The sequence below is a fragment of the Tasmannia lanceolata genome, unplaced genomic scaffold (assembly GCF_043159265.1).
Source record: "Tasmannia lanceolata isolate RefF3 unplaced genomic scaffold, GAP_Taslan_0.1 ptg000006l, whole genome shotgun sequence".
Lineage (NCBI taxonomy): Eukaryota > Viridiplantae > Streptophyta > Magnoliopsida > Canellales > Winteraceae > Tasmannia > Tasmannia lanceolata.
Genome location: NW_027518683.1, coordinates 3,147,430 through 3,175,426, shown reverse-complemented (window position 1 = coordinate 3,175,426; position 27,997 = coordinate 3,147,430). Strand labels below are relative to the sequence as shown.

Sequence of the window (27,997 nt, the reverse complement as noted above, 5' to 3'; positions counted from 1 at the left end):
GAGCATAAAAGAGGTTGAACATTTTACTTCCTAGCGTAGGCAATATATACAGATTTCCCCTTCATATCCTAAACCGAGAATCGTTTCCTGTGAACAGAAATCGGTAGAGATGAATTCGCTGGAAGCGATTTTCCGTCCCTCGAACCATTCTCTTGATTTTGGGAGAAAACCCTAACGAAACAAAATTAGGGTTTCGTTCCAACTCGAAGAAATTTCGCAGCATGCTTAGATCTCGGTAAGTGAAATTCCATTTCATCCATCCAATATAAATTTACCTTACATGGATCATCACCTTGGTTTATTATATCTTGCATTACAGATCAAGAGCTCCTCTGCGCTCGCTTGTAGATTTTTTTCATCTACCAAAAGTAAATGCTGTTAGTCTGTTCTTTTCTTTTAATTTTCACCTAAATTGAAGTTCAATTTTTTGCAAAGATTTTGGTTTTAGGTTTTAGGGTTTTATCTAGTCATTGATCGTTGTCTCTGTTGCTTAGAAATTAAATAATGTCGTCGAGGGAGGTTCAGAATTCTCGCGAAAATTCACGAACTCATCAGGTATTAGATTACTTTCTCCATTATAATCTACTTACATTTGGTAAATGAGAAAAAACGGTAGTGATTTCTTGTAAGGCCATTTGTGAAATGGGTATTGATACTATAAGATGCAACTAACCTATCTGAAAATTCCAATGGGATGAAATGATAGAACCCATGACATAACTCACAGTATTACCTGGACTGTTCATCTGCGGGTGCCACCAAAAATAGATGTTATAGCTCAAAAATCACCTGACTAGACAATCCTAGAAGCTTGATCAATGTTCTTTTAGGCCCAGTTGGTTTAAGATTGTGACGACCCATCGTGAGTGCCAAACTGCTTATTGGTCTCAAAATTAGTTAATTTTGAGACCAATAAGCAGTTTGGCACTCACGATGGGTTGTCACAATCTTAAACGAACCGGGCTTTAATGGTAGTTTAGGAAAATTTGAATGGCGGTTCACATTCAACTCCTCTAAATTTGATGGTTAGAATTGTCCGATGGGTGTGATTTTCAGACTATGCCGTCGTACAGTGGGCCTGATTGAATGAATGGTCCAGATCATACTGACGTCTGGTGGGTGGGTCCAATCAGTATGTCTCGCACTGTCTTAGGGAAGCGAATCTCATTGTATAAGTCTCTTTTGTAATTTTCTGATAAATGAAGCTTTATTGATGATGGGGAATGACCCATTACTGTGCATTTCCATCATCATCAGCTTTATTAATAACTTACAGTTCTCTAGGATTTTTTATATAGAAGTAATATGACCTCATGTGCAGGCTGCAATCATTTTAGGTTTGGAGAACAATCAGGTACAAGGTCTGTGCAGGTGCAAATTGTTAATGCACTTCGCGCAGGGGAAAGAAACAGAGCATCTCATCTACTTTCCAATCTTGGGCTTGGGAATGACTCTTTAAGAGCTGATGATTTTGTATATGTTCTCGATTACTGTGCAAGATCTCCTGATCCATTGGTAAGCAGAAGAATTTACGTACTCACAGTATATTTATGTAGGATTCAACTAAGTCGAGAACTTTTTCTTTTTTTTTTTTGAAAATAACTAAGTCGAGATCCTTATTCCCTCAATTTCATTGGAGAAAGCATTTTAGTCTCATGAACTTTTTCTGCTTTCAATTTGTTATTTTAGATGGAAATGCTGCATTGCTTTGCACGTATGAACATGAGTGTGCACTAAAATAGCTTTTATTTAGAGATTCAGAAGTGTCTGGTAGGATTTACTGATTTGGATGTTTCAGTTTCTGCTAAGGTTATTATACAAACCACGCCTAACATCTTACAAAGATCTCTATGTATATATAAATAGCAACATTTAGACACTGAATTTTACCATTTCAGTGTCTTTTGTTGTTCAACTTCAAGTAATTCCATTTTTAACTCTTATTGCAAATGAATCCAAATGTACTGCTTACGAAATCTGACATCTCAATTTTTATTAATAGTGATAGGGATGAAGTTAATTCTACTCAACCCAACTCAACTAAGCCTTTGTCCCAAACTAGTTGGGGAGGGATGAAGCTAATTAATGAAAAAAAAAATCGATCGTTGTTTTTACCATTAAAAAAAATGAAGTTAATTACATAACTTCCCTGATTAGTAAAGTAATGATAGGGATCAAATCAATCGTGGAAAGAACAAGAAAGGGCAAAGTAACCCATCCCAAGACACAATAGGGCAAAAGAGCCAATTCCAAACTTTCATTTAGAACATCTAAGATGAGATAAGGCCCTACTTGGGGTTGGATTGAGAATGGGTTATTTAAGTTGTTAGGGTTATTTAAGTTAAGTTCTGTTTTATTTTAAGTTGATAAGTAGTGTTATCACTATAGATGGGCCCACATCATATCCCACAATTTGTTTATGTGGGAAAATATTTTTTCTTAGAGTTTAGGATTTAAGTGAGAACTTGCCATTAAAAAAAAAAAGAAGTGAGAACTTTCGAGAGTTCAGGTTTAGTCATAAGAGGGCCCACTATTGGGATTTCAAGTCTTAGGATGCCTCTAGAAATTGTGTGAAAACCTATGCAATGTAGGCCTTAGGGCCATCACGCTTATGATGAAATTTACGAATGAAATTTCTTTGCCTTCTGCGCATACCTTAGATGTGATATCCAATGTCACGGTATGATGCCTTGACAACTCTAAGGTGTGATTCCTAGGCAGACCATCAGTATGATACCCTTGGTGATCTATCCTTCACTTTCTTCTATCAAAAGGTATTTATAAATCTCATGCTTACTCTCATCTTTCTTCTGATTTTTGTTATTGTGATTCCAAGGTTTTCAATCTTTCTCTAGTTTTGTTTCTTGATTTCAAATCTACTTAGGGTTAGATATTCATTCTCGAATCCCTAGATTCACTTGATTTAGATTGACCCAATACACCATACGACAAACCCTAGTTTTTCCCTTAGTTTTGAATTATTTTTTTTGGGTACAAGAGCCTAGGCTAGGATGGATATTCGAAGCGGCAAAAGTCATAGGGGAAGATTGACTGATAATGAAAGGGAAGAAATATTGCCGAGACTAATTTAAGGTGCTGGAGCTATTAAAAGGGACAAAGAAATAAGAAGATACCCGTGAAATAGGAGGAACAGTTGTTGAACAAGGAAAGTTAAATTATCGTAATGGAGATGACGATGCCTCTGTCCACAATGGAGGAAGTGGAAGTCAATAACTTATATCCATCATCTAGGAGCTTCTCTAGAGCTGCAGGTGTTAGAAACAATACACGACTGGCTCCTACGACTGATTTGGTCCATGAAATACTCTGGACAGAAGATATCTGAACATATAGATTGTTGGGAAAGTTGTATTGTTTCCGAAGCAATGGGATTCGGTTGGTGCAAACCAAAAATAGGGAACTTAGCTATTTTTAGGTTTTAGAAAACCTAGCTATAATAATATTGGCTATCAATTTCAAAAAAGAAAGAAAGAAAAGAAAACCTAGCTATACAAGGCTCTCTTGAACGTGAGAAGGGGCTGCAGAACATGATAAGGGAGAGAGAAAAAGAGAGAGAGGAGAGAGAAAGAGAGTTTGTTCTTGGGTTTACTATTCCAAAAAAAAAAGTTTGTTCTTGGGTTCTTTTTGTTCCTGAGTTCTTCTCGGGGTTTTCTCTTGGGTTACTCTCGGGTACGGTCTTGGTTGAGAGGGCAAGGAAAGGGTTGTTGGTTTGTGGGTTTGGATTAATTCATTGTAATACTTGCATATTGTTTTTCTCATATTGGAAAATCGTGTTCTCGCTTGTGGATGTAGGCATTGACCGATCCATGTAAAATCTCGTTGTCTATCTTGTGGCTTGTGTTTATCTTTACTTTTCCGTTTATTTGGGCACGATTGGCGGATTTTTCTCAGCATAGATTATATGGGATAAATCACAAAAATGTCGAAGTGGATGTGCCAGATTTTAACTGAAGCATTGATGCACAAGTTTTCCTTGATCGGTTAACTGTTATAGAGGAATATGTTGTCTGGTATGACATGACTGCTGACCATGTAGTGAGGTTTGCTAGAATTAAATAAGCAGGCTGTGCTAAGATATGGGGGAGGAACGTTGAACAAATGAAATATGAAGCTTGGAGTTAGGACACCCACCTATCACTCATTGGGAAGAGGTGACGGCCTAGTTAAAAGATAAGTACTTACCAAGGGACTTCCTGGAGAGACTTTATGATCAGATGATTACCCTAAAAAAAGAAAACTTGATTTCGTAATACATTTATAGCATTGAAGAGCTGTCTATCCGATGTGCTACTACGAAAGATGAAAATTGGAATATCAGACCCTTTCGTAATTCAAGAACAAGTTAAGGTTTAACATTTGTCATACCATTCAAAAAAAAAAAAAAAAACTGCCGTGTAGCCACTTTAGGGATTTACAACATTGATGACGTCTTCCACATGGAATTGAGGGCGGAAGAGAAATAGAAACAACCAACTCTTTAGAGGGCTGGCTCTCATAATGGGGAAAACTCAATTATGAGACTCCTTAAAAACAACTGTACGATCAAAACAACAGCCATTGCAGGCCTGCCCCAATCATCACAGTAAAAGGATAGCGTGCTGTAATCGAACCGGCACAAGCATTCGACAAAGAAAGTGTTTTCGTTGCAGTAAAGTAGCCCCCCTTGCCTACAATTACCCCACTAGAAGTCTACATATGAGAATTGAGGATGACATGAGCGATCCGCTTGAAGCCGTTGTGTGTGATCATGAGCTTTCACATGCAATTATATTGTTAGTCTTTATCCTTTTATGAGTGTTTCATTGGTAAAGTAGATTTGGGGACTCGGGATGGTAATCCGGAATCTACCCACTTTTGGGGGCTTTAAAGTAGCAAAGCCCAGATAAAAATTAATGTGAGATTCCACTATGATATATGTTCTCTCTTTCCCTGTAGTCTTCAACTTGGCCAAGTTGATGAGACTCTTATGTGACAACTTGAAACTAAGCTATGTAAATGAATCACTGTTTCAAGACTCCCCGCGTCAATTATTGATTCGTCTAATATTTCCTTTGAATTCCATTGAAAAAATATATATTTCCTTTGAATTACTTCACCACATCTTTTTTTATTTAGTTAGGTTATCAAATATTGGTATTTTTTTTTAAATGGAACTCTTTATCAAATATTGTATTAATTGACATATTTATGGTGCTATAGTGTATAGTGTCATCCTAGTCCCTACTCTTTCTTTATGGCTAATCAAGAATATGCGGATGTATTGTAAATTTTTCGCATGTTTGACCAGGAAAAAGGTCTTAAGCTTCTGATCTTGAAAAGCATAGTGCTGAACAGACAACTGGTTGCTTTTTTGATGTTGTAGCTAATTGGCAACTTTTCTTATGCAGTTTGTTATGGAGACATGGAGGGTTATGAAAGACTATGATATAGACATCAACAGAAGATGCCACATTTTCATCATTCGAGCTCTCAGTAAAGGTGGTTACCTTGAAGAGGTACATTGACATTTTGTAGTACAGTAATTAAGTGCTTTTATCATTCGAGCTTTTAAATCAAACGATGTCATCATTATGCTAACCATAGTTACACAGTTTACTCATTGAAAATTAACGAGGTAAAAATCTGAAACATTTGGAAAAGTCAGGAACAAATTGTTAAAAATACGTGTTGAATCTGGTTTGGTAGTTAGTGATGAATCTGGTTCGGGAGTTAGAAATAGGGATGCCATTTTTCTGAGCGTGAAAAATAAATAAAAGGGGTCTCCCATGATCTGCAAGGATTTTTCAGGCAAGAGATTTCACCTTTAAGACCCAAAACGGGAATGAGAATGGCATGTGCCATCTTTGTAGTAAAAAACAATTTAATCCATGCTTTATCTAAGTTCTAACTATCCACGTAATTTTCTTGAAAATTAAAAAAGCTCCCCTTAGCATTGTTAATGAAACCGACTTTCATGCTCTAGATGAAAATATTTAAACAATTGAATGTGAGATTTAAAATATGCTGTTGCTTTACATAAATATTCATTGCATTGCTCAAATACCAGTAATGCCATCTCTCCAAAAAAATCTCCACTAAATCTTGGATGAAGGGATAGTTTTTTAAAAAAAAGAGACATAGTTTTTGGCTTTTAAAATTCTCTTCTAAAGTAATCAACTAATACTTATGATGGCAAGAAAAGAGCAACACATGAGTAGATGTTGTGGCGGTATGGGAAAACACATTTTTTTGATAAATGGGTCAAAAGACATTGTTAGATAATGTATTATGGATTGAAACTACAACGAATACAAATCCCGAAAGTCATAGGTTTCCTAGAGAATCCACATTTTAAACTAAAAGCATCTGAGTGCTGGTATAGCATGCAATGCTTATAGCTTAGAATGTGAATTCCTTGGGCCCATGTTTCACAACAAACTAAAGTTACAACAGTTGGTGCGATTTTTACCAAGATTATAGCTATCAGGTTGGGAAATTGATGCGTCTTGTAGGCCCAATAAGTGGCATATTTGCCAACCAGAAATGAATTCGGTAAGCAAAAGGTGAAACGGAAGTGTACAACACGGGGAAAAATAGAGGGAAAACAAGAAATGGGGAGGCGATAGAAAATCGTATGAGAAGCGCATTGAGAAACGGTTTAGAAATTGTGTTAGAAGTGTTTCAGAAACGATAGAGAAACGTCAAGGGAAACACATGAAACATAAGGGGAACACGAAAGATGTGTTTTTAGATTTGAAATTTGTTAATTTCAAATTTCTACGAGCTCTTGTGTATAAATACATGCATTTACACTTTTTCATGTTTCGGAAACATGTTTCCCACCTGTCCAAGATGTTTCAGGCAACTATGAAGAATAATCTCTCTAAGAAATGAACAAACAAAATCATGAGGCGTAGTGACAACGGCTCTGCACACATTTTGGTTAGCCGGCCTAGCAGAGCCTTGTGGATGGAAAAGGGAGGGTGGAGGGAGAAGGTCGCACCTCTGGTTTCCAGTCACGACAGCAAGGTCTTGGCTGGGGTGGGACTAGGGCTTCCAGCAAGTTGATGGAGCAGCGGAGGGAGAAGGGAGATGGTTGAACTTACATTCTGTACCTCGCACTCATCAATTATTTCAGTTTCTATCTAGTCCCTAGCTATGGATGCAACGTAAATGGCAGCTGGCAGCAAGGGCTGTGCAGGTGCCGGGTTAGGATTTCAAGCGAGTGGATGAAGCAGAGGAAGAAATAAAGTTGACTTGAGTGGTAGTTGAAAAACTTTGCGGGAAAACAATTATAAGACTAAGTTTTCTTCATGTTTTTTCTACGAAAAACTTGCTATTTAAACGAAAAATTCAAGACTTATTCAGTGAGTACATGATCTATTGATTAATTTGCATATTTTTAAAGTTCAACGCGGCAAGTCAAATGCTTATGATTTTTCCCATTTATTTAAATTTGGCGATTTTTGGAAGCATGGAGCCACACAATACCAAAATGTCAAAAATAACCTTTAAACTGTAGCTTTGAATATGCATCATGGAGAAAGATTGGTGACTTTTGAAGTCTTAGGATTCACTGTTGTTCTGCAATTGCTTCACTTGCAAACTATTATAGACAGGAGCGGAGCCAGGAATCTACACTTGGGCGGCTGGACTTATTAACACTTTGCTTGCATTGGTCCATTTTTATTTTTATTTTTTTTTGTGTGTTGGGGGGGGGGCAATGCTATATGTCCCTCTTCCCCTGATTATAGATAATTTTTGCATAATAGCTGCTAGGGGTGCAACTTGGGTTGTCTAAACCCGAACCCCGCGGGTTCAACCCGAGTTTTTCTTGGGTTGGGTTGATAAACACAACCCGAAGCTCGGATCAGGTCGGGTTGGGGTTGAGTAGTCGGTAACCCGATAACCCGAAGGCAAATATGAAAATCCGCCATTCTTTTCCATTTTACCGCTCTTCCTAATTTTGAAAAATGCAAAACCGGCCTTTTTCCCACTTACTGCTATTCAGTTGTCCTTAGGCTTTTAAAAAAAATCAAGAAGAAATGACAACCTATGGCAGATGTCAGGCTTTGAACAAGACAAGACAAGAAAGAACGTTATGACAGCATTGGAAAGGAGCTTAGTTTTTCACACTTTCTCCTGGGAGCTTCGTTCCTCTTTTGCCTGATAAATCAAGCAGCATGCAAAAAAACTAAACGGCAATGGCAGTAGTATTCTGCCCTAAATTCGTTGAAGTAAGAAGAACAAAGAAAAAGCAAAGCTGCTCGAAAGATAAAGAAGAACAAAGAAAAACGTTTTGGCCTGCAGTAGGGAATTCATTTTTTCCTCTCTTAGGAACTTTTCAGTTTTTTCTAGTATTCTCTCTTATCTTTTTTCTCAGGGAAGGGTGTCGCAGGTTTCAACGAGGAAGATGGAAGGAGCGTTGGTTTTAGGTTTTTTTCCAGATTTCTTCTTTAATTCCTTTTCTCCTTGGGTTGCGGGTCGGGTCGGGTTAGGGCTGGATTCGGGTCAATGCTCCTTGGATTGTGGGTCGGGTCGGGTTCTGGTTGACATGATGCGCCCTCGGGTTGGGTTCGGGTTGGCCTCAACCCGACCCAACCCGACCCGAGTTGCACCCCTAATAGCTGCATGGCTTTATCATAATATGTTTTGAAAATTATTATAAATAAGAAATATAGGCTCATTTCCACTTTATTGTAATGTGCTTTGCCGTAATGATTATAAATAATGTCTGTATAGTGGGTTGATTGCTACTTAATGTTTTACTTATTTATGATCAAACTGTAATTATATCCTTTGTACCATGCTTACTTCAGGCATTCAATTTGCTGGCTTTTCTTGGGGAAACCAATTCTGTTTTGCCCTTCTACACTATTTTCTTGAATGGATGTTTTGAGATTTCATTCAGATGGAAAGCCCAGACAAGATGATGTTATCACTTACTATCTGTCAACCACTTACAGTTTTAGTAGTTTTTAGAATCTAATAACGACATAGGATCCTAGTTGAACAGTATGTGAACCCTAGAGGATTCATAGCTGTTATAAGAATGATCATAAATGGCTGGTGCAAATGAGTATGGATTCATTTATTTTATACGTTTTGTTCAAATATTATAGATAATATCTGCATAATAGGTTCATGGCTACTTTATCCTAATATGCTTTGCAAATGATTATAAATAATAAATATGGGTCATTTCTACTTTAGTGCAATAAACTTTCCCGAAATGATTATAAATGACATCCATATATTGGGTTGAGTGGTACTTCATGGTTTACCTATTTATGAGCTGCTTTATCCTACTATGCTTTGCAAATGATTATAAAAAATAAATATAGGTCATTCTAGTTTAGTGCAGCATGCTTTCCCGATATGATTATAAATGGCATTCATATAGTGGGTTGATTGCTACTTCATGGTTTACTTATTTATGATCAAAATGTAATTATATTCTCTCTTCAGGCATTCAATTTGCTGACTTATCTTGGGGGAAACCATTACACCAATCCTGTTATGCCCATGTACAATATTTTCTTGAATGAATGTGCTGAGACGCGAAGCCTGGTTCATGCTAACTACTGTTTGGAGTTGATGGAGGGCCGACAGATGGGGAAGTCTGAAATTACTTATTGGGAACTTCTAAAGGTTTGTAGTACACTAAGGGCTAGTATTTATGTGGATATGGCATTGAAGTGACAGAGACATAGTTCATGCAGACCTTCATGACTGGAAATTGTGCTTCATGTGAACATGAGAACCCATTTTTGTGTTTTCTTCTCTCTCTCTCTCTCTCTCTCTCTCTCTCTCTCTCTCTATATATATATATATATATATATATATATATATATATATATATATATAATATCACTGTCATGAACATTATTGAAAAATAATGTGAAATAATGTTCAAGTGGAAGATATTCCCAGCGCCCAGTTTCTTGACGCTCTTGATTCCCATCTATTTTGTCCGTTCTTCCTTTCCTTCTGAACAGAGGGACCCTTCCCTCTCGTCGGTCCCTGTTGTTTCTGTTTCCTCCCCCTTTGCTTTGGAAGTTTGTTATTTCCAGCGATCAGTTTCTTTATACTCTTGATTCCCACATATTTTGTCCAGTCTTCCTTTTCTTCTTAACGGAGGGACCCTTCCCTCTTGTAGGTCCCTCTTGTTTCTGTTTCCACCACGATCTCTACTCTTGTCCTCCTTGAGATGGCATAAGTAGTAAAGTAGGTAGATGTCACATAAGTTGGTGCATACTAATGTTGTTGTCAGGAATTTTATGATTGTATTCCTTCTTACTTTACTGGACTATAGCACTTGCAAGTTATGCATTTTATGAATGATTATGTTGTGATTTGTGAATGCTTCCAAATCCCCTCATTCACAAAGATATAGTCAACTCTGCCAAAATTAATTGCTGTATGAGTTTATAGTTACTGGCTTTCTATTTAGTGTTTACGTCTTTTGTCTTGGTGAACAACTGGATAAATGGGCCTTCCATTCTGGACTAAATATATGTAAAATTTCATTTCCTTTGTGATTCATACGTGTAAAGTTTTCTGATGGACGTGAAAGTTTATTTGCAATTATTTTCATAAACCTTCAAAATGGAGGATAAGGTTTAACTTCAATCATTTTCCTGTATGTTTCCTGTAAGCTTTAATTCATGTATCATTCTAATATGTTCTGACCATATTTCCCCAATTTTAATTTCCTTTTCCATTTTGGAACATGCTCACTTTTCAATTTTGCAATATGGTGAAGACATAAGATTACATTGTTGATCATCTATGCTGCCAATTCAATTCCATGTTTGGCAACTTTCTCAGAGGAGATTAAATAGCTAATATTAGTTCCTTCTTACGTCTCCATTTAATACTACTTGTTATGGCAATGTAGTTACTTGATTATTGATCTTTAATTTTTTACAGCTTGCAGTTTTCCAGCAAAATCTCTATGCAGTCCATGACATTTGGAAGGAATGTACGAAATACTATACCCCAAGCATTATTTGTCTGCGGAAATTTATTTGGTCCTTTACGAGGTTGAAGGATCTTGGATCTGCATATGATATTTTGCAACGTATGGTATCTCTGGTTTTCCAGGGAAGCGCCTCTGTTGGGATATCTACCGATGGACGATATCAAGTGTCAAGATTAGACATTCCTATACCCCCAAATAATGGGTTATGCATTGAGAGGTGCGGCATGAAGGAGAATGGACACTCTTTATCTTCAGTTTTGCAAAGCAATTCCATGCAAACTGGGGATGGTCGAGGAGGTGAAAGCATGGATATATCCACTAGTGAAGTCTTGGCTGTAAACGGCATTGAAGAAAATCTCAACTCGGATGACCTTTTTGCAAATCTTCCTGCCATGTCTAATGAGTCAGAGTTCCTCTTCGCACCAACGCTGGGAAACAGATCTACTATTGAGGAGAAAGATTGCGGACATTTAGAATTATCACTTAATGTTTCTGATAATCCTGGAATTGGTGATCACCATCTTATAGCCAAACAAAAGCTGCGCACTGATTTTGGCATGGAAAATATGGAATTAGAAGGTAGTGAGTTTAGTAAGCTTAAAGATATTGCAACTGTTCCGGTTATGAAGGTCTTGAGGTGGTCTTTCAGCGATCTAATACATGCATGTGCACAATCAAATAACTGTGAGCTTGCTGAGCGGTTGTTCCTACAGGTATCTTTATAATTATCACATTTTGTAGGGTTTGGTTGACATTGCATGCTTTTTTGTTATTATACTTACTGTATTGATAGGTGATAACATGGTTTTGCATGTGTTTTTGTTATTATTACATCATCGCAATTTTCAGTATTTTTTATGTTCTGTTTCAATTCATGGTCTTCCATTCACGCATTAATATGTTTTTTTTCTTTTTATTATTCCCTTTTCTTAAGCAAATCTGCTGAAAAGTAGAAAAAATGGGACACTATCCATTCAACTTTCAGGTTACAGAGTCCAGGGAAGTCACTATATTCCTCTCATAGAACCCTGGAGCAGGAGTAGAAGTGGAATGGGAGTGAGGGAGCTCTAGCCATTAATGTCTAGAGCATGTAGGGAGCATCGGTGTGGAAGCTGTAGTTCGCATGCTTTAGAGCATATAGGGACCACACCATGTTATGCATTCCTTTTTTGTTTTTTGAATGTTTATGCATTGACTGATTCACATGCATAATTTGAAAATAAAAGCACCGAATGTGTCTTTATTCATTGTGTTTAGAATTTTCACAAAGAGACATTAGAAGAGCTTATTTTTCCTGCTCTCTTGACAGCTTTATACTTTCATGAAATTTTCTCAATAATATCCTGAGAAAAAACTCAGGAACAGTCTCTCCAAAAGTTCCCAAGATGAGAATTCCCAAGAACTTCATTTTTCACTATGATTGAAAGGTGCTGAGTAACCGTCACCCACCAAATTCACTGAGAAGCAAATTGTATATTATACACTAACAAATGTGTGGATTGATTTAGAATATTTGCCAACTTGACCTTTCCTCCCCTTGGTGATTTAACTTCCAGTTTTGTTCTTTTCTCCTGTGATTTTTTCCTTTGACTTTGTTGATACCTTTATTTGCTTGGAAAATCTGGTTCATAGTAGTTTCCTCTTTCATTTTCAACGGCAGTACGTCTCTCATAAGAAACAAGTGTATCGACTTTTCTCTTTCACATTATAAGGTTGTTCATGTTCAATGTTATTAAGAAGTTTAATACAGAACAAGCATTTGTTCATCATGCATATTCGTATGCCAGAAACCTGTACACGGCCGTCTTTTAAGATGCAGAACAGTAAAGGAGAGATTTACATGCACAAGAGGGAAATGAACCCCCATGCCTACAAGTATATTTTCTGAGAGATGAGCTGATTTCACCTATTAAGTATCATATGTAAGGCTAGTCTGAAAAATGTGTATTAGACATTGTATAGTAAATCTTGCCAAAAATTTAGTTGCCTGATAAAATGTGATATTTTCAGTCTAGTTCAAAAAACATGTTGCTAGTTTAGGGAAATTTTGGACTGGGCAACAAGCTCTTATTGCTAATTGTCAGGTCTCATGTAGTTGCTTGATAAAATGTGATGTTAAGTTTTTCAGTCTAGTTCAAAGAACATGTTGGTAGTTTAGGGAAATTTGACTGGGCAACCAAGTTCTTATTGCCCGTTGTCAGGCCTCAGTCTTTAAGTACATTTTAAGTCAAGTGTAATTCTTTACCCGAATGGGAAGCGGGCTTAGATACATGAAAGTAATTCTAAAAAGAGTTATTGTTTAGTTTTGTTTTAATTTATTTTATTTGCAAGAGAAACATAATCACAAAATCATTAAATACATGCATAATAATTTCATTTATTAGAAAGGCCTATTTCTGCTATCTAAGGCTCATTAACCTCTTGGGTAGTCTTAGTTTCCGAATTTCTTAATATTTCAAAAAAGAAATCATATGAAATCCTTAAACCTCAATTCTATATGAAATTCTTAAGCCTCAAATCTAACATTCATTTGTGAATCTTAAGTTCTAGTAAGAAAACATAGATAATTGAATCTCATATTTCTGGGATAAATGTGAAATCGAGACTCAATAATCAAGATATTTATGGAAATTTATCACAGAAACAAAGTTATATAACATTTTCATTATTTTATAATTTCTAGTAGTGCAGTTTAGATAAAAATCATAAAATAGGAAATGGTTTCCTAATTTGTAGGGAACTTGTGGCAAATACACACAGCTATGATTTTATAGAAAGCGGGTTATAATTATCTATAAAGATTTTCCTGGAAATCATGTCTTGACTGTTCTAGAAACTTATAGTTTGAACTACCTAAGTTTAAGAAGTGTTTGAAAGTAAGAATAAGAATTCATTACCTTGTAATATGGTTTTAAATTTCCTACGAAATATTTTGATTTCAGCTGCTACCAAAACAAAATCCATTAATATTCAGAAAAATAAAGTTTTCGCCCGAAATTTTAGGATTTCATTAATGTTTCGGTCAAAATATGCGAAACATGCGACTTCTTAGATTAAAAAAAGAGTCATTTCGAAAGAAACCCCGACAAAAGTCAACTCCACTCGTATAAAAGAGAAGAACCAAGAGATTCTTTTGAGATATTTCTATAAAAGGCACAAAAATAAAAAGAAACCAAATGGTGAAGAATCTTGCTTGGATATCGGTTGTGATTTTGTACCGAAATGTTTTCATGATTTTACAAGATTGCGGCCAAAATTTCGTACCGAAATCGAGATGTTTCGGTTTCGCCGATGACCGAAACTGAAAAGCTTTTCTTTTCAACAATCAATCATTGTAGACAGTGGACTTCAACTGAATAAGTGAAAAGGTTTTAGAGAATGCGAGCCTGTTAAAAAAAGGGACCTACAGTTGCAGCTTGTGCTTAGCTGATTGGTTTCCCTATATAAACTTATCTGATTAAATTTGTTTTTCTCTTACTTTTACTCACCTGTTATCCACTTCTATTGGTATATTTATTTCCTTATTTTGTACGAACCAGGCAGCATTTGTAATGGGTGTGATCTTTGATATAAACTTATTGGTTGAATATTATGTGATTCACTAAGTTGGCAATCCTGTTTATGTGTAGATGCATAACATTGGGTTGGAACCATCTCGACACACATATGATGGTTTGATAAAGGCCGTTGTTTCTGAGCGAGGTATTATTTATGGCATGAAAGTGGTACGTAAACATAAGTTTTGACCAAACTAATATTTTTAGATTGCAATGTGTCACTAGACAAGTTCATGTGAAAATCAGTGTCTAATTTGATCATCACGTTTGATGGTTGTAAAAAAAACTACTTTTCTTATCCATTTCTTGTGAATGGAACTATGGTGGTGGTATCTATTAATGATTATGAAGACAATGAATGCAGCCATTTTACTTTTCATGCTTGTTCATTAACCATTATTATGCTTTCAAGGAGACGTCATCTCTGTAGTTTTTGAATGTCATGGTATAAGGGCTTGCACTCCCCTTTGCTCTATTTTGCAGGTCAAAGCAATGGAAAAGAGAAATTTGAAGCCATATAGTACTACTCTTGCAACACTTTCAATAGGTTGGAGCAGAATTTTGGAACTAAACGTAGCTGAGGCTCTCTTGAATCAAATTGTTGAAGCCCCACCCATGAACATTTATCCTTTTAATGCCTTTCTTGCGGCATGTGATGTTCTAGTAAGTCACATTTTTTCCACCCAAGAACATTTATCCTTTTAATGCCTTTGCTGCATGTGATGTTATAGTAAGTCACACTTTCTAATACTTTAAACACCTTGTTTCCATAGCCATGCTGGTCTGTTGTGCACAACCACGGATGGTGTACTAGTGGGCATTCACAGTAAAATTTGCTATTTGAGTAGATACGCTTGTGCCGAAGACACTTGATTGTGTACTAGTGAGCATTCATAGTAAAGTTTTCTATTTGAGTAGATACTATTGTTCCAAAGACCATAGTAGCATATCTTATAGTAAACAATTGATCCTGTTGGACCAGGATATGAATTTGAGAAGTCATATCCATGTTATTCTGGGATCAGTAGGAGAATTCTATTTCTGCGTTCTATATGAGATCTTACACTAGCTCTTGGAAGGAAAACATAAAAACATGTTGAATGGCAGAATCCTTTTTTTCTGTGACCTGTGATCCGTTTTGGAGATGATTCCAGTTTTTAGCTTGTGATTGCTGGTGGTCTGGCACCAAAACTCCAGATTTATGACTTCCGCACAAAAAGGTAAATGGAGTTCTGAAACTTCTTTGATTTCTCTTTTCCAATAAAATCTTACATTAAACAGTCTGCACAAAGAAGTTCTGAAACTTCTTTAATTGCTCTTTTCCAATAAAATTTCCCTCATTATCGATCAAAAGAATGCTGAAAGAGAAAAATAATAATAAAAAGTAAACCTGCCCATTGTTCATATAGGAAAGATTACTCCTAAGTCAATGTCCTGGAAAAAAACTTGCAACCTTAACGAATAGCACACTGAACTTGACTGTATCCCCTGTTACATACTTGCTTTAATCATGTTGTATAATCCCATCATGGGTCAGCAACCTCTGACAAAGGACTCTAACAAAAGATTCTGTTCCCTTTTGTCTTCGTATATGCAGTGTTTTTTCGTCATTTTTTTTATTGCGAATGATTCAAATTATGCTAATTGAAAGGATATTTGCAAAGGTCATAATGTTACTTGTATAAGTTTACTATGTAAGAACCGTACTGAAATTAGTCATCATGAATTCCAAATGGTAATTTCATTGTATTGCTTTATTGAGGACATGGCTCATTAATGGAAGCTCCTTTTGAAGCTTTGTTGTACTCAAATTCTTACTGTTTTTGCATTTTCTTGATATTTAAATGTGATGGGTAGCTGTTTAATATTTTTTATATTGAATACATCTACAGGATCAACCTGAACGTGCAGTTCAAGTATTGGCTAAAATGAAGCATTTAAGACTCAAGCCAAATATCAGGACATATGAGCTGCTATTTTCCTTGTTTGGTAATGTGAATGCTCCGTACGAGATGAGTAATTTGTTGTCAAAGGCAGATGCTGCAAAAAGGATTCATGCTATAGAGATGGATATGATGAACAATGGAGTTCAGCACACCCATAAATCCATGAAGAACTTGGTAATTCTGACTCGTATTTTGACTCTAATTATTAATAATGGCAAAATTCACAATCCTCTAGCACCACATTTCTTGCTTTGGAATTGTATAGTTATTTGATTTTCACCCTCAAGGACTCCCAGGTGTTAGTTACCAGAAACTCTGTGGGCAGAAATTCAATTATAGACAATCTTTCAAAAAAAATGAAATTTTATTAGAAATGCTATGGACTTTATGTAGTAGCATAATTTTACCTTTATGGATTTATTTCAGCTGAGAGCCCTTGGAGCAGAGGGCATGATAAGAGAGATGATACAGTATTTACACGCGGTTGAGAACCAGTTAGGTGTCGCAAACAGTTACTCAGGAACAATTATTTACAATATTGTGCTGCATGCTCTTGTTGAAGCCAAGGAAGTAAGTACTTGACATCGTCTTATAGACTCTTCACTCATTAGTCATTACTTTAAATACATGGTTCATTTCTCAACTAATAACAAATAACTTAATTTTGTTTTTTTATTTATGAAAACTTATAAATAACTGAATTTTGCTATTCACATCATTGTTTGAGGACTGAGTTTTCTTGCATGAAATGTGCAGTGTCACATGGCAATAGAAATATTCAAAAATATGAAATCATCTGATTTGCCAGTCGATGCCGCTACATACAATATCATGATTGACAGTTGCAGCGTTACGAGATGTTTCAAGTCCGCACTTGCATTGATTTCCATGATGTTGCGTGATGGTTTTTGTCCGCAGACATGTACTTACACTGCACTCATAAAGGTAAACTTTGCAAGTCTCGTAGTTTACTATTGAGATTGTACACATTCTACATATGAAAAAAAAAACAAAAAAAATGTAACGACCAGGTCTAAAATAAATAAATAAATAAATAAATAGATAGGCAACCCTTATCAAAATTGTGTACTAATTGATATGAACACCCCTATGTAAACACGCTCACTTATTTTTTTTATTATTATTTCAGGGTGCACTTGTTTGATATTTACAACCCTCCATTTAAATTCGTATGCCATTGATATGTACACTCCGATTTAAAATCTCCAAGATCAGATTAGTTGCCTAATTATATTAATTGGGTAGATCCCAGTAAATGCATAATTTTGGCAATTAAAGTATAGCTTTAAGGCATTACTTGCCCAAAAAGAAACTTAATTTAGGTAAGCTAGGATTAATGAGAGAATCTAATGAATTTGAAGGATTTACTTCTAAATATAATTATTTTAACTTAAACACTTCTTGTTTGAGTCACACCAATTAAAGAAGAAAACATGCGAAAAGGAAATAAGATCCTTTTTTTTATTTTAGAAAGAGGGTGTGATGGGTTTTAAAGACCCAACGTATGTGTCTCTACCCATTTTCTATTGCCGCCCAAAGCAAAACAAAAAAAAAGAAAGAAAGAGAGGGAGGCGTGAGATTTGTGTCGCAAGGGAAGAAGAAGAAGACCAAGAGGAGAAGAAAGGCTAAAGAATTACCTCTTCAAATTTGTTTCCAAGTAAGTAACCCTAGATGTTGTTTTTCTCCAAAATTAATTAAATTTTCTTTTGGAAATTTTGTTCATAACCTTAAGATTTTAAAACCCCAATACCCAATCTACTTGATTGAATTTCAGCCATGAAACCCCTAAATTGTAACCATAAAACCTTAACAAACTAGATAAGAAAATGATTATTCAGCCAGTTAACCAAATTGATAAAACCCAAATACAATTTTCTTTGAAATCCAAAAACCTTCGACACATCTTGCTCGGCAAAATTTTGTTGGGAGCATCGTCAAGACACGCACATCTGTTGGGCAGCCAAGAGGCCTTCATCCACCTAATCCACGACCATGTTTGATTCACAAGCAGGACACTCTCCTGTGCCCTTATTTTACCCATGAAATTTATGCCTCCAAAGGACCGAACCCTCTTGGATAGGACCTGCAAATAGAGGAGAAGAAGAGATGTGGAGAATAGAAATGGTAATGGGTTTTAAAGAAAAAAACATGGACCCTTTTTCTACCTTAGACCACCACTCTTAGTATCATTATTTCTACGTACAAACACTACAATGGGGTGGTACTGGTAGGAAAGGGGGGGGGTGAGTAGAACATGATTACTTGATCTTGTAACCCGTACTATATTTTTAAAATATATAGGCCACAGTACGTGGATTCTATATAGCATGTTATGAAATAGACCTCTAACTCCAAGGGGGGGGGGGGGGGTCCACCATCTTTTGGCTGTTATGATACTGTCCCAAAACATGACTCGCCAATTTGATGGTTGATCATCATGCGGGCGAATCATGCGACCTTTCTCGCTATATTAAAATCTTGCACTAGACCATTGGGCATTCACGTATGAAATCTGTCACGTTCAGTCAGCATGGCCTATTGAACAAGATCTGTCACCATAGAATAATTTAATCTAGTATTTTATTTCAATAAGTCACAGTTGCACTGTTGCTCACTAGGAGAGTTTTCTACTCCAATTAGTAAGGGTTGTTACATTAATAAGGAGAAGCCTCTATTTATAATAGAGGGCCCATCTACAATGACAATTATATTGGGACTCCTACTTTCAAAAAGAATGCATTACCCATTAGGACTTCTTGGAATTTCATCTCTTTTGTTAAGCTACCACTTGAACCTGACAAAGTTAATAATAGCTTTGACATCTCTATTTGATAATGACATCCATACAAACATGCAAGAACCCATTCCAAGAATTTTATACAGTATTTAGGACCCCTTGAAACTCCAAAACTTCGTCCGTGAATTTGCGGCCACAAACCCATGTTCAATACACGCATGCTAGCATCAGTACACTTGTTGCTCTCACACACCTTCAAAACCTGCAAAACCCAAACCTTAGTTAGAACAGGAATTGAAACAAATTGTGTATATATATATATATGATGAATCTTTTGATCACTATAAGACGGGGAACCAAGATAAAATCGAAAATTTCAACACCGTTGTTAAAACAGAATTAACCCAATTAAACCTAACAAGATAAATAGGATGGTTAGAACGGTGGTTAGAACACTTATCGGATGATGATAAATTTTATTTGTACAGACTGCTGCCTTTGCAACTTATAGAGACCTTTCTTACCAGCACCAAAGAAAACAAGGCAAGTGAATATGGACTCGCTTCATTACGGTAACTCAGTGTAATTCCTATGATTATTTGATATGTGATTGTGTTAGAAGGTAAAGGCATCGCATATGTTTCAATACCATATTTCTTTAGGCTTTCATTTCAGAAAGCAAATTTGCTATGATTTATGTTAGATAAAGTTGTAAATTAAAATAGACCCAGCATGTTCATAAAGAAAAATTGTAGATTTTGTATGCCATTCTAGGATTTGGAAATGAGGGAGGGAGGACTAAGGCAGACCCTTAGATTCGTCCTTGGGCAAAAGCCAAAAGTTACCCAGGCTGAGAGCGTACGACACCTGGCTGACAATGCATTTCGGGTGGAACCATATGGTGACCCAAAGAGAACCCTAGAAAGGAGCACGTCTCATTAGGGGACGGAGGACTCCTTGATGGTCAATAGTTGACGGCCAGGCTGGAAGGCCACCGAACATGATCTTATTGGGAATTGCCGTATGACTATTGGGGATGAGAGTACATATTGTTTGATTTATTTCCACCTATATTTCTTCTTGAAATTTGAATAAATAAAATGCCAATGTAGTTATGTCTCATTTATGTAGGATTTGAGAAAAACTGTATAGTTTAAAATGGATTCTAATATTGATCATTGAGAATTTTTATGGTTATTGTACCGTGTTGCTTTTATGTCGTTAGCCCTTTTTCCTTGCTCTTACATTGCTACTTTTCCCTCCACAGGATTAGTAGAAGAGGGAGCCTTCGCAGGCGAAGACATATAAATAAAGCGGGAATGGGGAAATAAATAGAGAGGGTGGGGTGACAGTTGGGTCACCTGTCGTTTTATTAAACTCAGTTTAAGTTATTTAATTTCGGGCTGTAATAAATTTTATTTGGAATGCTAGGTCTTTAATTTGGAACAGAGTGAGTTTTAAAATTATGGATGGATTTTATTATTGTGAATGCTTCCGCTCATTTAAGTTGTTTCTTTAAAAAAAAAATTCAGGTGATTTTGTCAAATAGGTGTAACGACACAATTGTAACGACCCGATTTTCAGAACCACGCCGCTACACATATTTGACAAAATCACCTGAATTTTTTTTTTAAAGGAACAACTTAAATGAGCGGAAGCATTCACAATAATAAAATCCATCCATAATTTTAGAACTCACTCTGTTCCAAATTAAAGACCTAGCATTCCAAATAAAATTTATTACAGCCCGAAATTAAATAACTTAAACTGAGTTTAATAAAACGACAGGTGACCCAACTGTCACCCCGCCCTCTCTATTTATTTCCCCATTCCCGCTTTATTTATATGTCTTCGCTTGCGAAAGCTCCCTCTTCTACTAATCCTGTGGAGGGAAAAGTAGCAACGTAAGAGCAAGGAAAAAGGGCTAACGACATAAAAGCAACACGGTACAATAACCATAAAAATTCTCAATGATCAATATTAGAATCCATTTTAAACTATACAGTTTTTCTCAAATCCTACATAAATGAGACATAACTACATTGGCATTTTATTTATTCAAATTTCAAGAAGAAATATAGGTGGAAATAAATCAAGCAATATGTACTCTCATCCCCAATAGTCATACGGCAATTCCCAATAAGATCATGTTCGGTGGCCTTCCAGCCTGGCCGTCAACTATTGACCATCAAGGAGTCCTCCGTCCCCTAATGAGACGTGCTCCTTTCTAGGGTTCTCTTTGGGTCACCATATGGTTCCACCCGAAATGCATTGTCAGCCAGGTGTCGTACGCTCTCAGCCTGGGTAACTTTTGGCTTTTGCCCAAGGACGAATCTAAGGGTCTGCCTTAGTCCTCCCTCCCTCATTTCCAAATCCTAGAATGGCATACAAAATCTACAATTTTTCTTTATGAACATGCTGAGTCTATTTTAATTTACAACTTTATCTAACATAAATCATAGCAAATTTGCTTTCTGAAATGAAAGCCTAAAGAAATATGGTATTGAAACATATGCGATGCCTTTACCTTCTAACACAGTCACATATCAAATAATCATAGGAATTACACTGAGTTACCGTAATGAAGCGAGTCCATATTCACTTGCCTTGTTTTCTTTGGTGCTGGTAAGAAAGGTCTCTATAAGTTGCAAAGGCAGCAGTCTGTACAAATAAAATTTATCATCATCCGATAAGTGTTCTAACCACCGTTCTAACCATCCTATTTATCTTGTTAGGTTTAATTGGGTTAATTCTGTTTTAACAACGGTGTTGAAATTTTCGATTTTATCTTGGTTCCCCGTCTTATAGTGATCAAAAGATTCATCATATATATATATATATATATATACACAATTTGTTTCAATTCCTGTTCTAACTAAGGTTTGGGTTTTGCAGGTTTTGAAGGTGTGTGAGAGCAACAAGTGTACTGATGCTAGCATGCGTGTATTGAACATGGGTTTGTGGCCGCAAATTCATGGACGAAGTTTTGGAGTTTCAAGGGGTCCTAAATACTGTATAAAATTCTTGGAATGGGTTCTTGCATGTTTGTATCATTATGGATGTCATTATCAAATAGAGATGTCAAAGCTATTATTAACTTTGTCAGGTTCAAGTGGTAGCTTAACAAAAGAGATGAAATTCCAAGAAGTCCTAATGGGTAATGCATTCTTTTTGAAAGTAGGAGTCCCAATATAATTGTCACTGTAGATGGGCCCTCTATTATAAATAGAGGCTTCTCCTTATTAATGTAACAACCCTTACTAATTGGAGTAGAAAACTCTCCTAGTGAGCAACAGTGCAACTGTGACTTATTGAAATAAAATACTAGATTAAATTATTCTATGGTGACAGATCTTGTTCAATAGGCCATGCTGACTGAACGTGACAGATTTCATACGTGAATGCCCAATGGTCTAGTGCAAGATTTTTATATAGCGAGAAAAGTCGCATGATTCGCCCGCATGATGATCAACCATCAAATTGGCGAGTCATGTTTTGGGACAGTATCATAACAGCCAAAAGATGGTGGACCCCCCCCCCCCCCCTTGGAGTTAGAGGTCTATTTCATAACATGGTATATAGAATCCACGTACTGTGGCCTATATATTTTAAAAATATAGTACGGGTTACAAGATCAAGTAATCATGTTCTACTCACCCCCCCTTTCCTACCAGTACCACCCCATTGTAGTGTTTGTACGTAGAAATAATGATACTAAGAGTGGTGGTCTAAGGTAGAAAAAGGGTCCATGTTTTCTTCTTTAAAACCCATTACCATTTCTATTCTCCACATCTACCACATCTCTTCTTCTCCTCTATTTGCAGGTCCTATCCAAGAGGGTTCGGTCCTTTGGAGGCATAAATTTCATGGGTAAAATAAGGGCACAGGAGAGTGTCCTGCTTGTGAATCAAACATGGTCGTGGATTAGGTGGATGAAGGCCTCTTGGCTGCCCAACAGATGTGCGTGTCTTGACGATGCTCCCAACAAAATTTTGCCGAGCAAGATGTGTCAAAGGTTTTTGGATTTCAAAGAAAATTGTATTTGGGTTTTATCAATTTGGTTAAGTGGCTGAATAATCATTTTCTTATCTAGTTTGTTAAGGTTTTATGGTTACAATTTAGGGGTTTCATGGCTGAAATTCAATCAAGTAGATTGGGTATTGGGGTTTTAAAATCTTAAGATTATGAACAAAATTTCCACAAGAAAATTTAATTAATTTTGGAGAAAAACAACATCTAGGGTTACTTACTTGGAAACAAATTTGAAGAGGTAATTCTTTAGCCTTTCTTCTCCTCTTGGTCTTCTTCTTCTTCCCTTATGACACAAATCTCACGCCTCCCTCTCTTTCTTTTTCTTTTGTTTTGCTTTGGGCGGCAATAGAAAATGGGTAGAGACCCATACGTTGGGTCTTTAAAACCCATCACACCCTCTTTCTAAAATAAAAAAAATGATCTTATTTCCTTTTCCCATGTTTTCTTCTTTAATTGGTGTGACTCAAACAAGAAGTGTTTAAGTTAAAATAATTATATTTAGAAGAAAATGGGTAGAGACCCATACGTTGGGTCTTTAAAACCCATCACACCCTCTTTCTAAAATAAAAAAAATGATCTTATTTCCTTTTCCCATGTTTTCTTCTTTAATTGGTGTGACTCAAACAAGAAGTGTTTAAGTTAAAATAATTATATTTAGAAGTAAATCCTTCAAATTCATTAGATTCTCTCATTAATCCTAGCTTACCTAAATTAAGTTTCTTTTTGGGCAAGTAATGCCTTAAAGCTATACTTTAATGGCTAAAATTATGCATTTACTGGGATCTACCCAATTAATATAATTAGGCTACTAATCTGATCTTGGAGATTTTAAATCGGAGTGTACATATCAATGGCATACGAATTTAAATGGAGGGTTGTAAATATCAAACAAGTGCACCCTGAAATAAAAAAAATAAAATAAGTGAGCGTGTTTACATAGGGGTGTTCATATCAATTAGTACACAATTTTGATAAGGGTTGCCTATCTATTTATTTATTTATTTTAGACCTGGTCGTTACAAAAAAAGTTATATAGTGCAAAATACTCGTAAACATAATTGTCTTTCACTTTCAGTGTGTTTTTAACTTTGTTTATAGATTGAAGAAATTTTTATCTCGCTTCGGTTTCTCATCTTCTGCAAACGTGTTTGATAGCAAAGCTATGTCTTTCCATATTAGAGTTGAACTGAGGTATAGTATGGCAAAGTGATTCACTCAGATAAGTCATCCATAACTTGAGTAAAAAATGGAAAATAAATTTGAAGTAACATGAACCGGGTAAATTTATCAATATTAGATATATTGGCACATCACAAGTACAATCAATTGTATCAATAGTCGCTATGTTGGAATCAGGTACCAACCATTAAGAAGTTGAATCTCAATGCCCTTAACTTCCCTAGCATCATCACCTCTATTAGTTTCCTTGGTGAGGTCAAGAATCTCATAAAGTTCATCAGAAACCTTGACTATCCTCCATGGGCTTGCAACTTGGAAAAATATCAGGAAATGTCAATAGGGAGAAATATTGAAGAGAATGTTTCAACAGCTTTACCATGTGTATAATTTCTTGGACTGTTTTCACTGATTATCGAACAGATACTAGAAATATTTAGTACTGACATCATGTTTTTCTGAGCTGGAACTTGGAGTCATCTAACACAAACCATAACCACTACTAAACCATTGAACTGATTTGCATATATGTATTTTATGCCCCTTGCTTTATCTTTATCTAAGCTGAAAACAGCTTTGCAGATTTCCTCTTTAGAGAACTTGACTTCTAAAATTCCACTTTGGTGGTTGATAGCGTAGGCTTATCACCATATATCCATGGGCGAAAACCCGACCAGATTGGCAGATGTAGGAGAAGTGAGGGATAATTGCTTCTTCTAAACCACTCTTAGCTTCAATTGTCTCATCCTTAACCTTGAAGCTGTGAATCAATTTCCTTCTACTCCTAAAATAGCTGCTCGGTGAAAGAAACTCGAATTGTGATCCCCCACTGACAGCCATAGCACTCTAGATCTTTGATGCCAAAACATCTCTTCTTTTTTTGAAAATGGTAGCCAGATGTATTAATAAAAAGACCGAGATGGTCAGAGGACAACGAGAAAAATAGAACAAAAATATAAAAGCACAAGAATTGTGAATCAAGGCGTGAGAGAGTCAAAGAGAGCTACAGAGTCCTTGTAAACTCCTACTCTAGCTAAACTATCTGCCACCTGATTAGCAGAACGTTTACAGAACACCCCATTTATATTATTTCTTTTTATCGATTCATCTTTTAGGCTACTTCTTTTCACCCTTTCCTGAGGTGCGGGGGGGGGTTGTGGAGAATTCTTCCTTACTATCCATCTCCTTTAATTTGGGATTTCTTAGATCTAAATTACTAAAATGTTTGTTGCTCATGGCACCAGACTGAAACTTCTAAGTGGTGGTAGCAGACATTCACCTGATTGACTGATTCTGCTATAGTATTGAAACAGGTGGCAATAGATGTGGTCATTGTATGTAATCTTAGCAAGCATTAGCAATTAGGATTTTGGAGACCATGGGCATTTAATTGTTCCAAAAGCTTTCTACCGCAACCCACCTCATCTGCTGTTTAGTTGCAAATCTCTACTTGACATTTATATGATTTCTTCATGATTGCTACCTAATTTTCTCGTTTTGTAACAATAAGAATGATATTTTATTCACTAGAGAAAACCCCAAGACTATGATACAGCAACACCAACACACTACATCAAACCAGAAAATGCAAGCATAAAAACCATCAAAACAAGCAAAATATCAGTCATATGTACTTGGAAACACCTCTTCTATGCAAAGCTCCAACTGATTGACTCCTCTTTTTTTTTGTTGAGGGGGGGGGGGGGGGGAAGGGGGGGGATTGTACTGATCGACTCCTGAAAAGGATGGGTTCAGCTCTGCACTTAGGTTATTAATTTGTAGCACAATGGTTTCCATCTTGCTCAGTCCTTGGCTCAATTTTTCTGACCAACGATCAGATTGGTGGGATCGCCACCACCACCTAATTGGCGGCAAAGTTCTCTTTGAAATTTTGGAGACCTATGAGGGCCCAACCTTCGATATCTACAAAAATAATTTCTTAACACCCTCCAACACCAGCTGAGCATGGATCCTTCCCAACGTTAACATAGTTGATAGGGTCTCTTTTTTTATCTTGGCTACAATTATATGGTCTTTTGCTTACCTAATTATTTATTTTCTTCCCTATGTCATTATTTGATGCTTTGCATGGCTTTTGACATAATTTTTTCCATAACAGCTGAATTATGTGATTCAATCTGGATATCGCTAGACTTAGGTGCTATCTGTTAATTGTGGACCTTTTCTTTTCTAGATACTGTTAGCCAATGAAGATTTTGACGAAACGCTGAATCTTGTGGATCAAGCAAGCAGTGAAGGCATTCAGCCCGATGTACTCTTGTTCAATACCATTCTTCAAGTAGCATATCAGAAGGTAATTTCTTGTTACTTTACCAAATTTTATTACTGTTTTGAACACTAGTCTCACAGCCACTGCCCTAACATGATTGTTTCAGGGCCGGATTGACATAATAGAGCTTATAATTGAGCGAATGCACGAAGAGAAAATCCAACCCGATCCAACAACCTGTTTTTATACGTTTTCTGCGTATGTTGACCATGGGTTTCTCAACACAGCTATGGAGGCATTGCAAGTGTTGAGCATGCGAATGATTTCGGAAGACAGTAGCATTCTTCAAGAAAAGAGAGGAGACTTTGAGGACCTCATCCTTGATGAGGACCCACAAGCTGAGTCACAAATAATCAAGATTTTTAAGGATTCTAGTGAGCATCTTGCTGCTGCTCTATTAAATTTGAGGTGGTGTGCAATTACTGGGTTCTCAATTTCATGGTTACCAGATGAAAGTATGTGGGCCAGAAGGCTTTCTTCGAGCTGTGGTTCGAGAAGAGCAACTAGCTGAAAAGTTCCATTGTGGAAAATCTTTCAGACAGATTGGCCTCTACTCCTTATTAAGGTGAGGAGCCCAACCTATACCTCAACATTGAGAACCTATACCTCTCTTGCGGCAATTGCACCCGAGCATGTGAAGGAGGAGCAGAGTTTCTTCGAAATTTTTGCGTCATCAAAACTCCACATGTTAATTTTCAAAAAAAAAAGAAGAAGCTCCAGATGCTGCTCCCATGGTGCCTATTTCTATTATTGTGGGCTGGAAGTTGAGTTGTCTGTCCTGTGTGGCTTGACAAATAGCGCTGGTTGTAGGTTATTATGATTGGCATCCACAGCCTTCTGTAAAGTAGTTAACATTATTATACAGGGAATTCTCAAGTTGTGAAGAAATACAAATTGAGAACACCCGTCCCAGAGCGAAAGGAGGTTGACCTAATCTTCAAAGCACAATTTTTGTATTGTTCAAAGTGTTGTGCAATATCAGATTTTGCAAACGGCATCAGATAAAGTTAGCTGTAGAGCAAGTTGGAATAAGCTGGTCAAGGTGGTTGCTGCTCTGGATTCTGCTATATGAGTTGAATTACATGACCTGTTTAGCAGGTGCTTGTGGGCATGGTTTTGTTGAAAAATATGCAACAGGGTGCAAAATCTTCATCAAAGTTGGGTTGTTATTTGATGCATGTACATAATTTTCCGAGGAAAATGTTGGTAGGCATAAGTGATGGCTACTTTGCTCGTGAGAAACCATTTATCTGC

General features: G+C 36.5%; 1 protein-coding gene across 8 annotated transcripts; it reads left to right on the top strand.

Annotated features, from left to right (window-relative positions):
- The first annotated feature begins 1 nt into the window (after window position 1).
- Window positions 2-27,969, top strand: LOC143879278 (Tetratricopeptide repeat (TPR)-like superfamily protein). 8 transcript variants are annotated; one of them, XM_077381574.1, is made up of 15 exons: window positions 7-235; window positions 320-368; window positions 495-555; window positions 1,057-1,132; window positions 1,322-1,515; window positions 5,409-5,516; window positions 9,469-9,651; window positions 10,933-11,697; window positions 14,614-14,709; window positions 15,025-15,204; window positions 16,434-16,661; window positions 16,914-17,057; window positions 17,244-17,432; window positions 26,648-26,767; window positions 26,850-27,969. In XM_077381574.1, exons 4-15 carry the CDS (start codon window positions 1,087-1,089, stop codon window positions 27,252-27,254), a joined length of 2,658 nt encoding a protein of 885 aa, XP_077237689.1. In that variant the 5' UTR covers window positions 7-235; window positions 320-368; window positions 495-555; window positions 1,057-1,086; the 3' UTR covers window positions 27,255-27,969. The 8 variants fall into 8 exon arrangements, with proteins under 8 accessions (XP_077237694.1, XP_077237693.1, XP_077237689.1 ...); XM_077381577.1 differs by having other exon boundaries at window positions 8-235; window positions 1,057-1,115; window positions 1,338-1,515; XM_077381575.1 differs by having other exon boundaries at window positions 8-235; window positions 1,057-1,115.
- Window positions 27,970-27,997: the final 28 nt, after the last annotated feature.

Excerpts from the sequence above, each read along its gene's own strand:
- LOC143879278 (XM_077381572.1), top strand. Across the intron at positions 5,517-9,468 it reads AAGGTGGTTACCTTGAAGAG|GCATTCAATTTGCTGACTTA; the intron begins GTACATTGACAT and ends TTCTCTCTTCAG. Across the intron at positions 17,058-17,243 it reads CTCTTGTTGAAGCCAAGGAA|TGTCACATGGCAATAGAAAT; the intron begins GTAAGTACTTGA and ends TGAAATGTGCAG.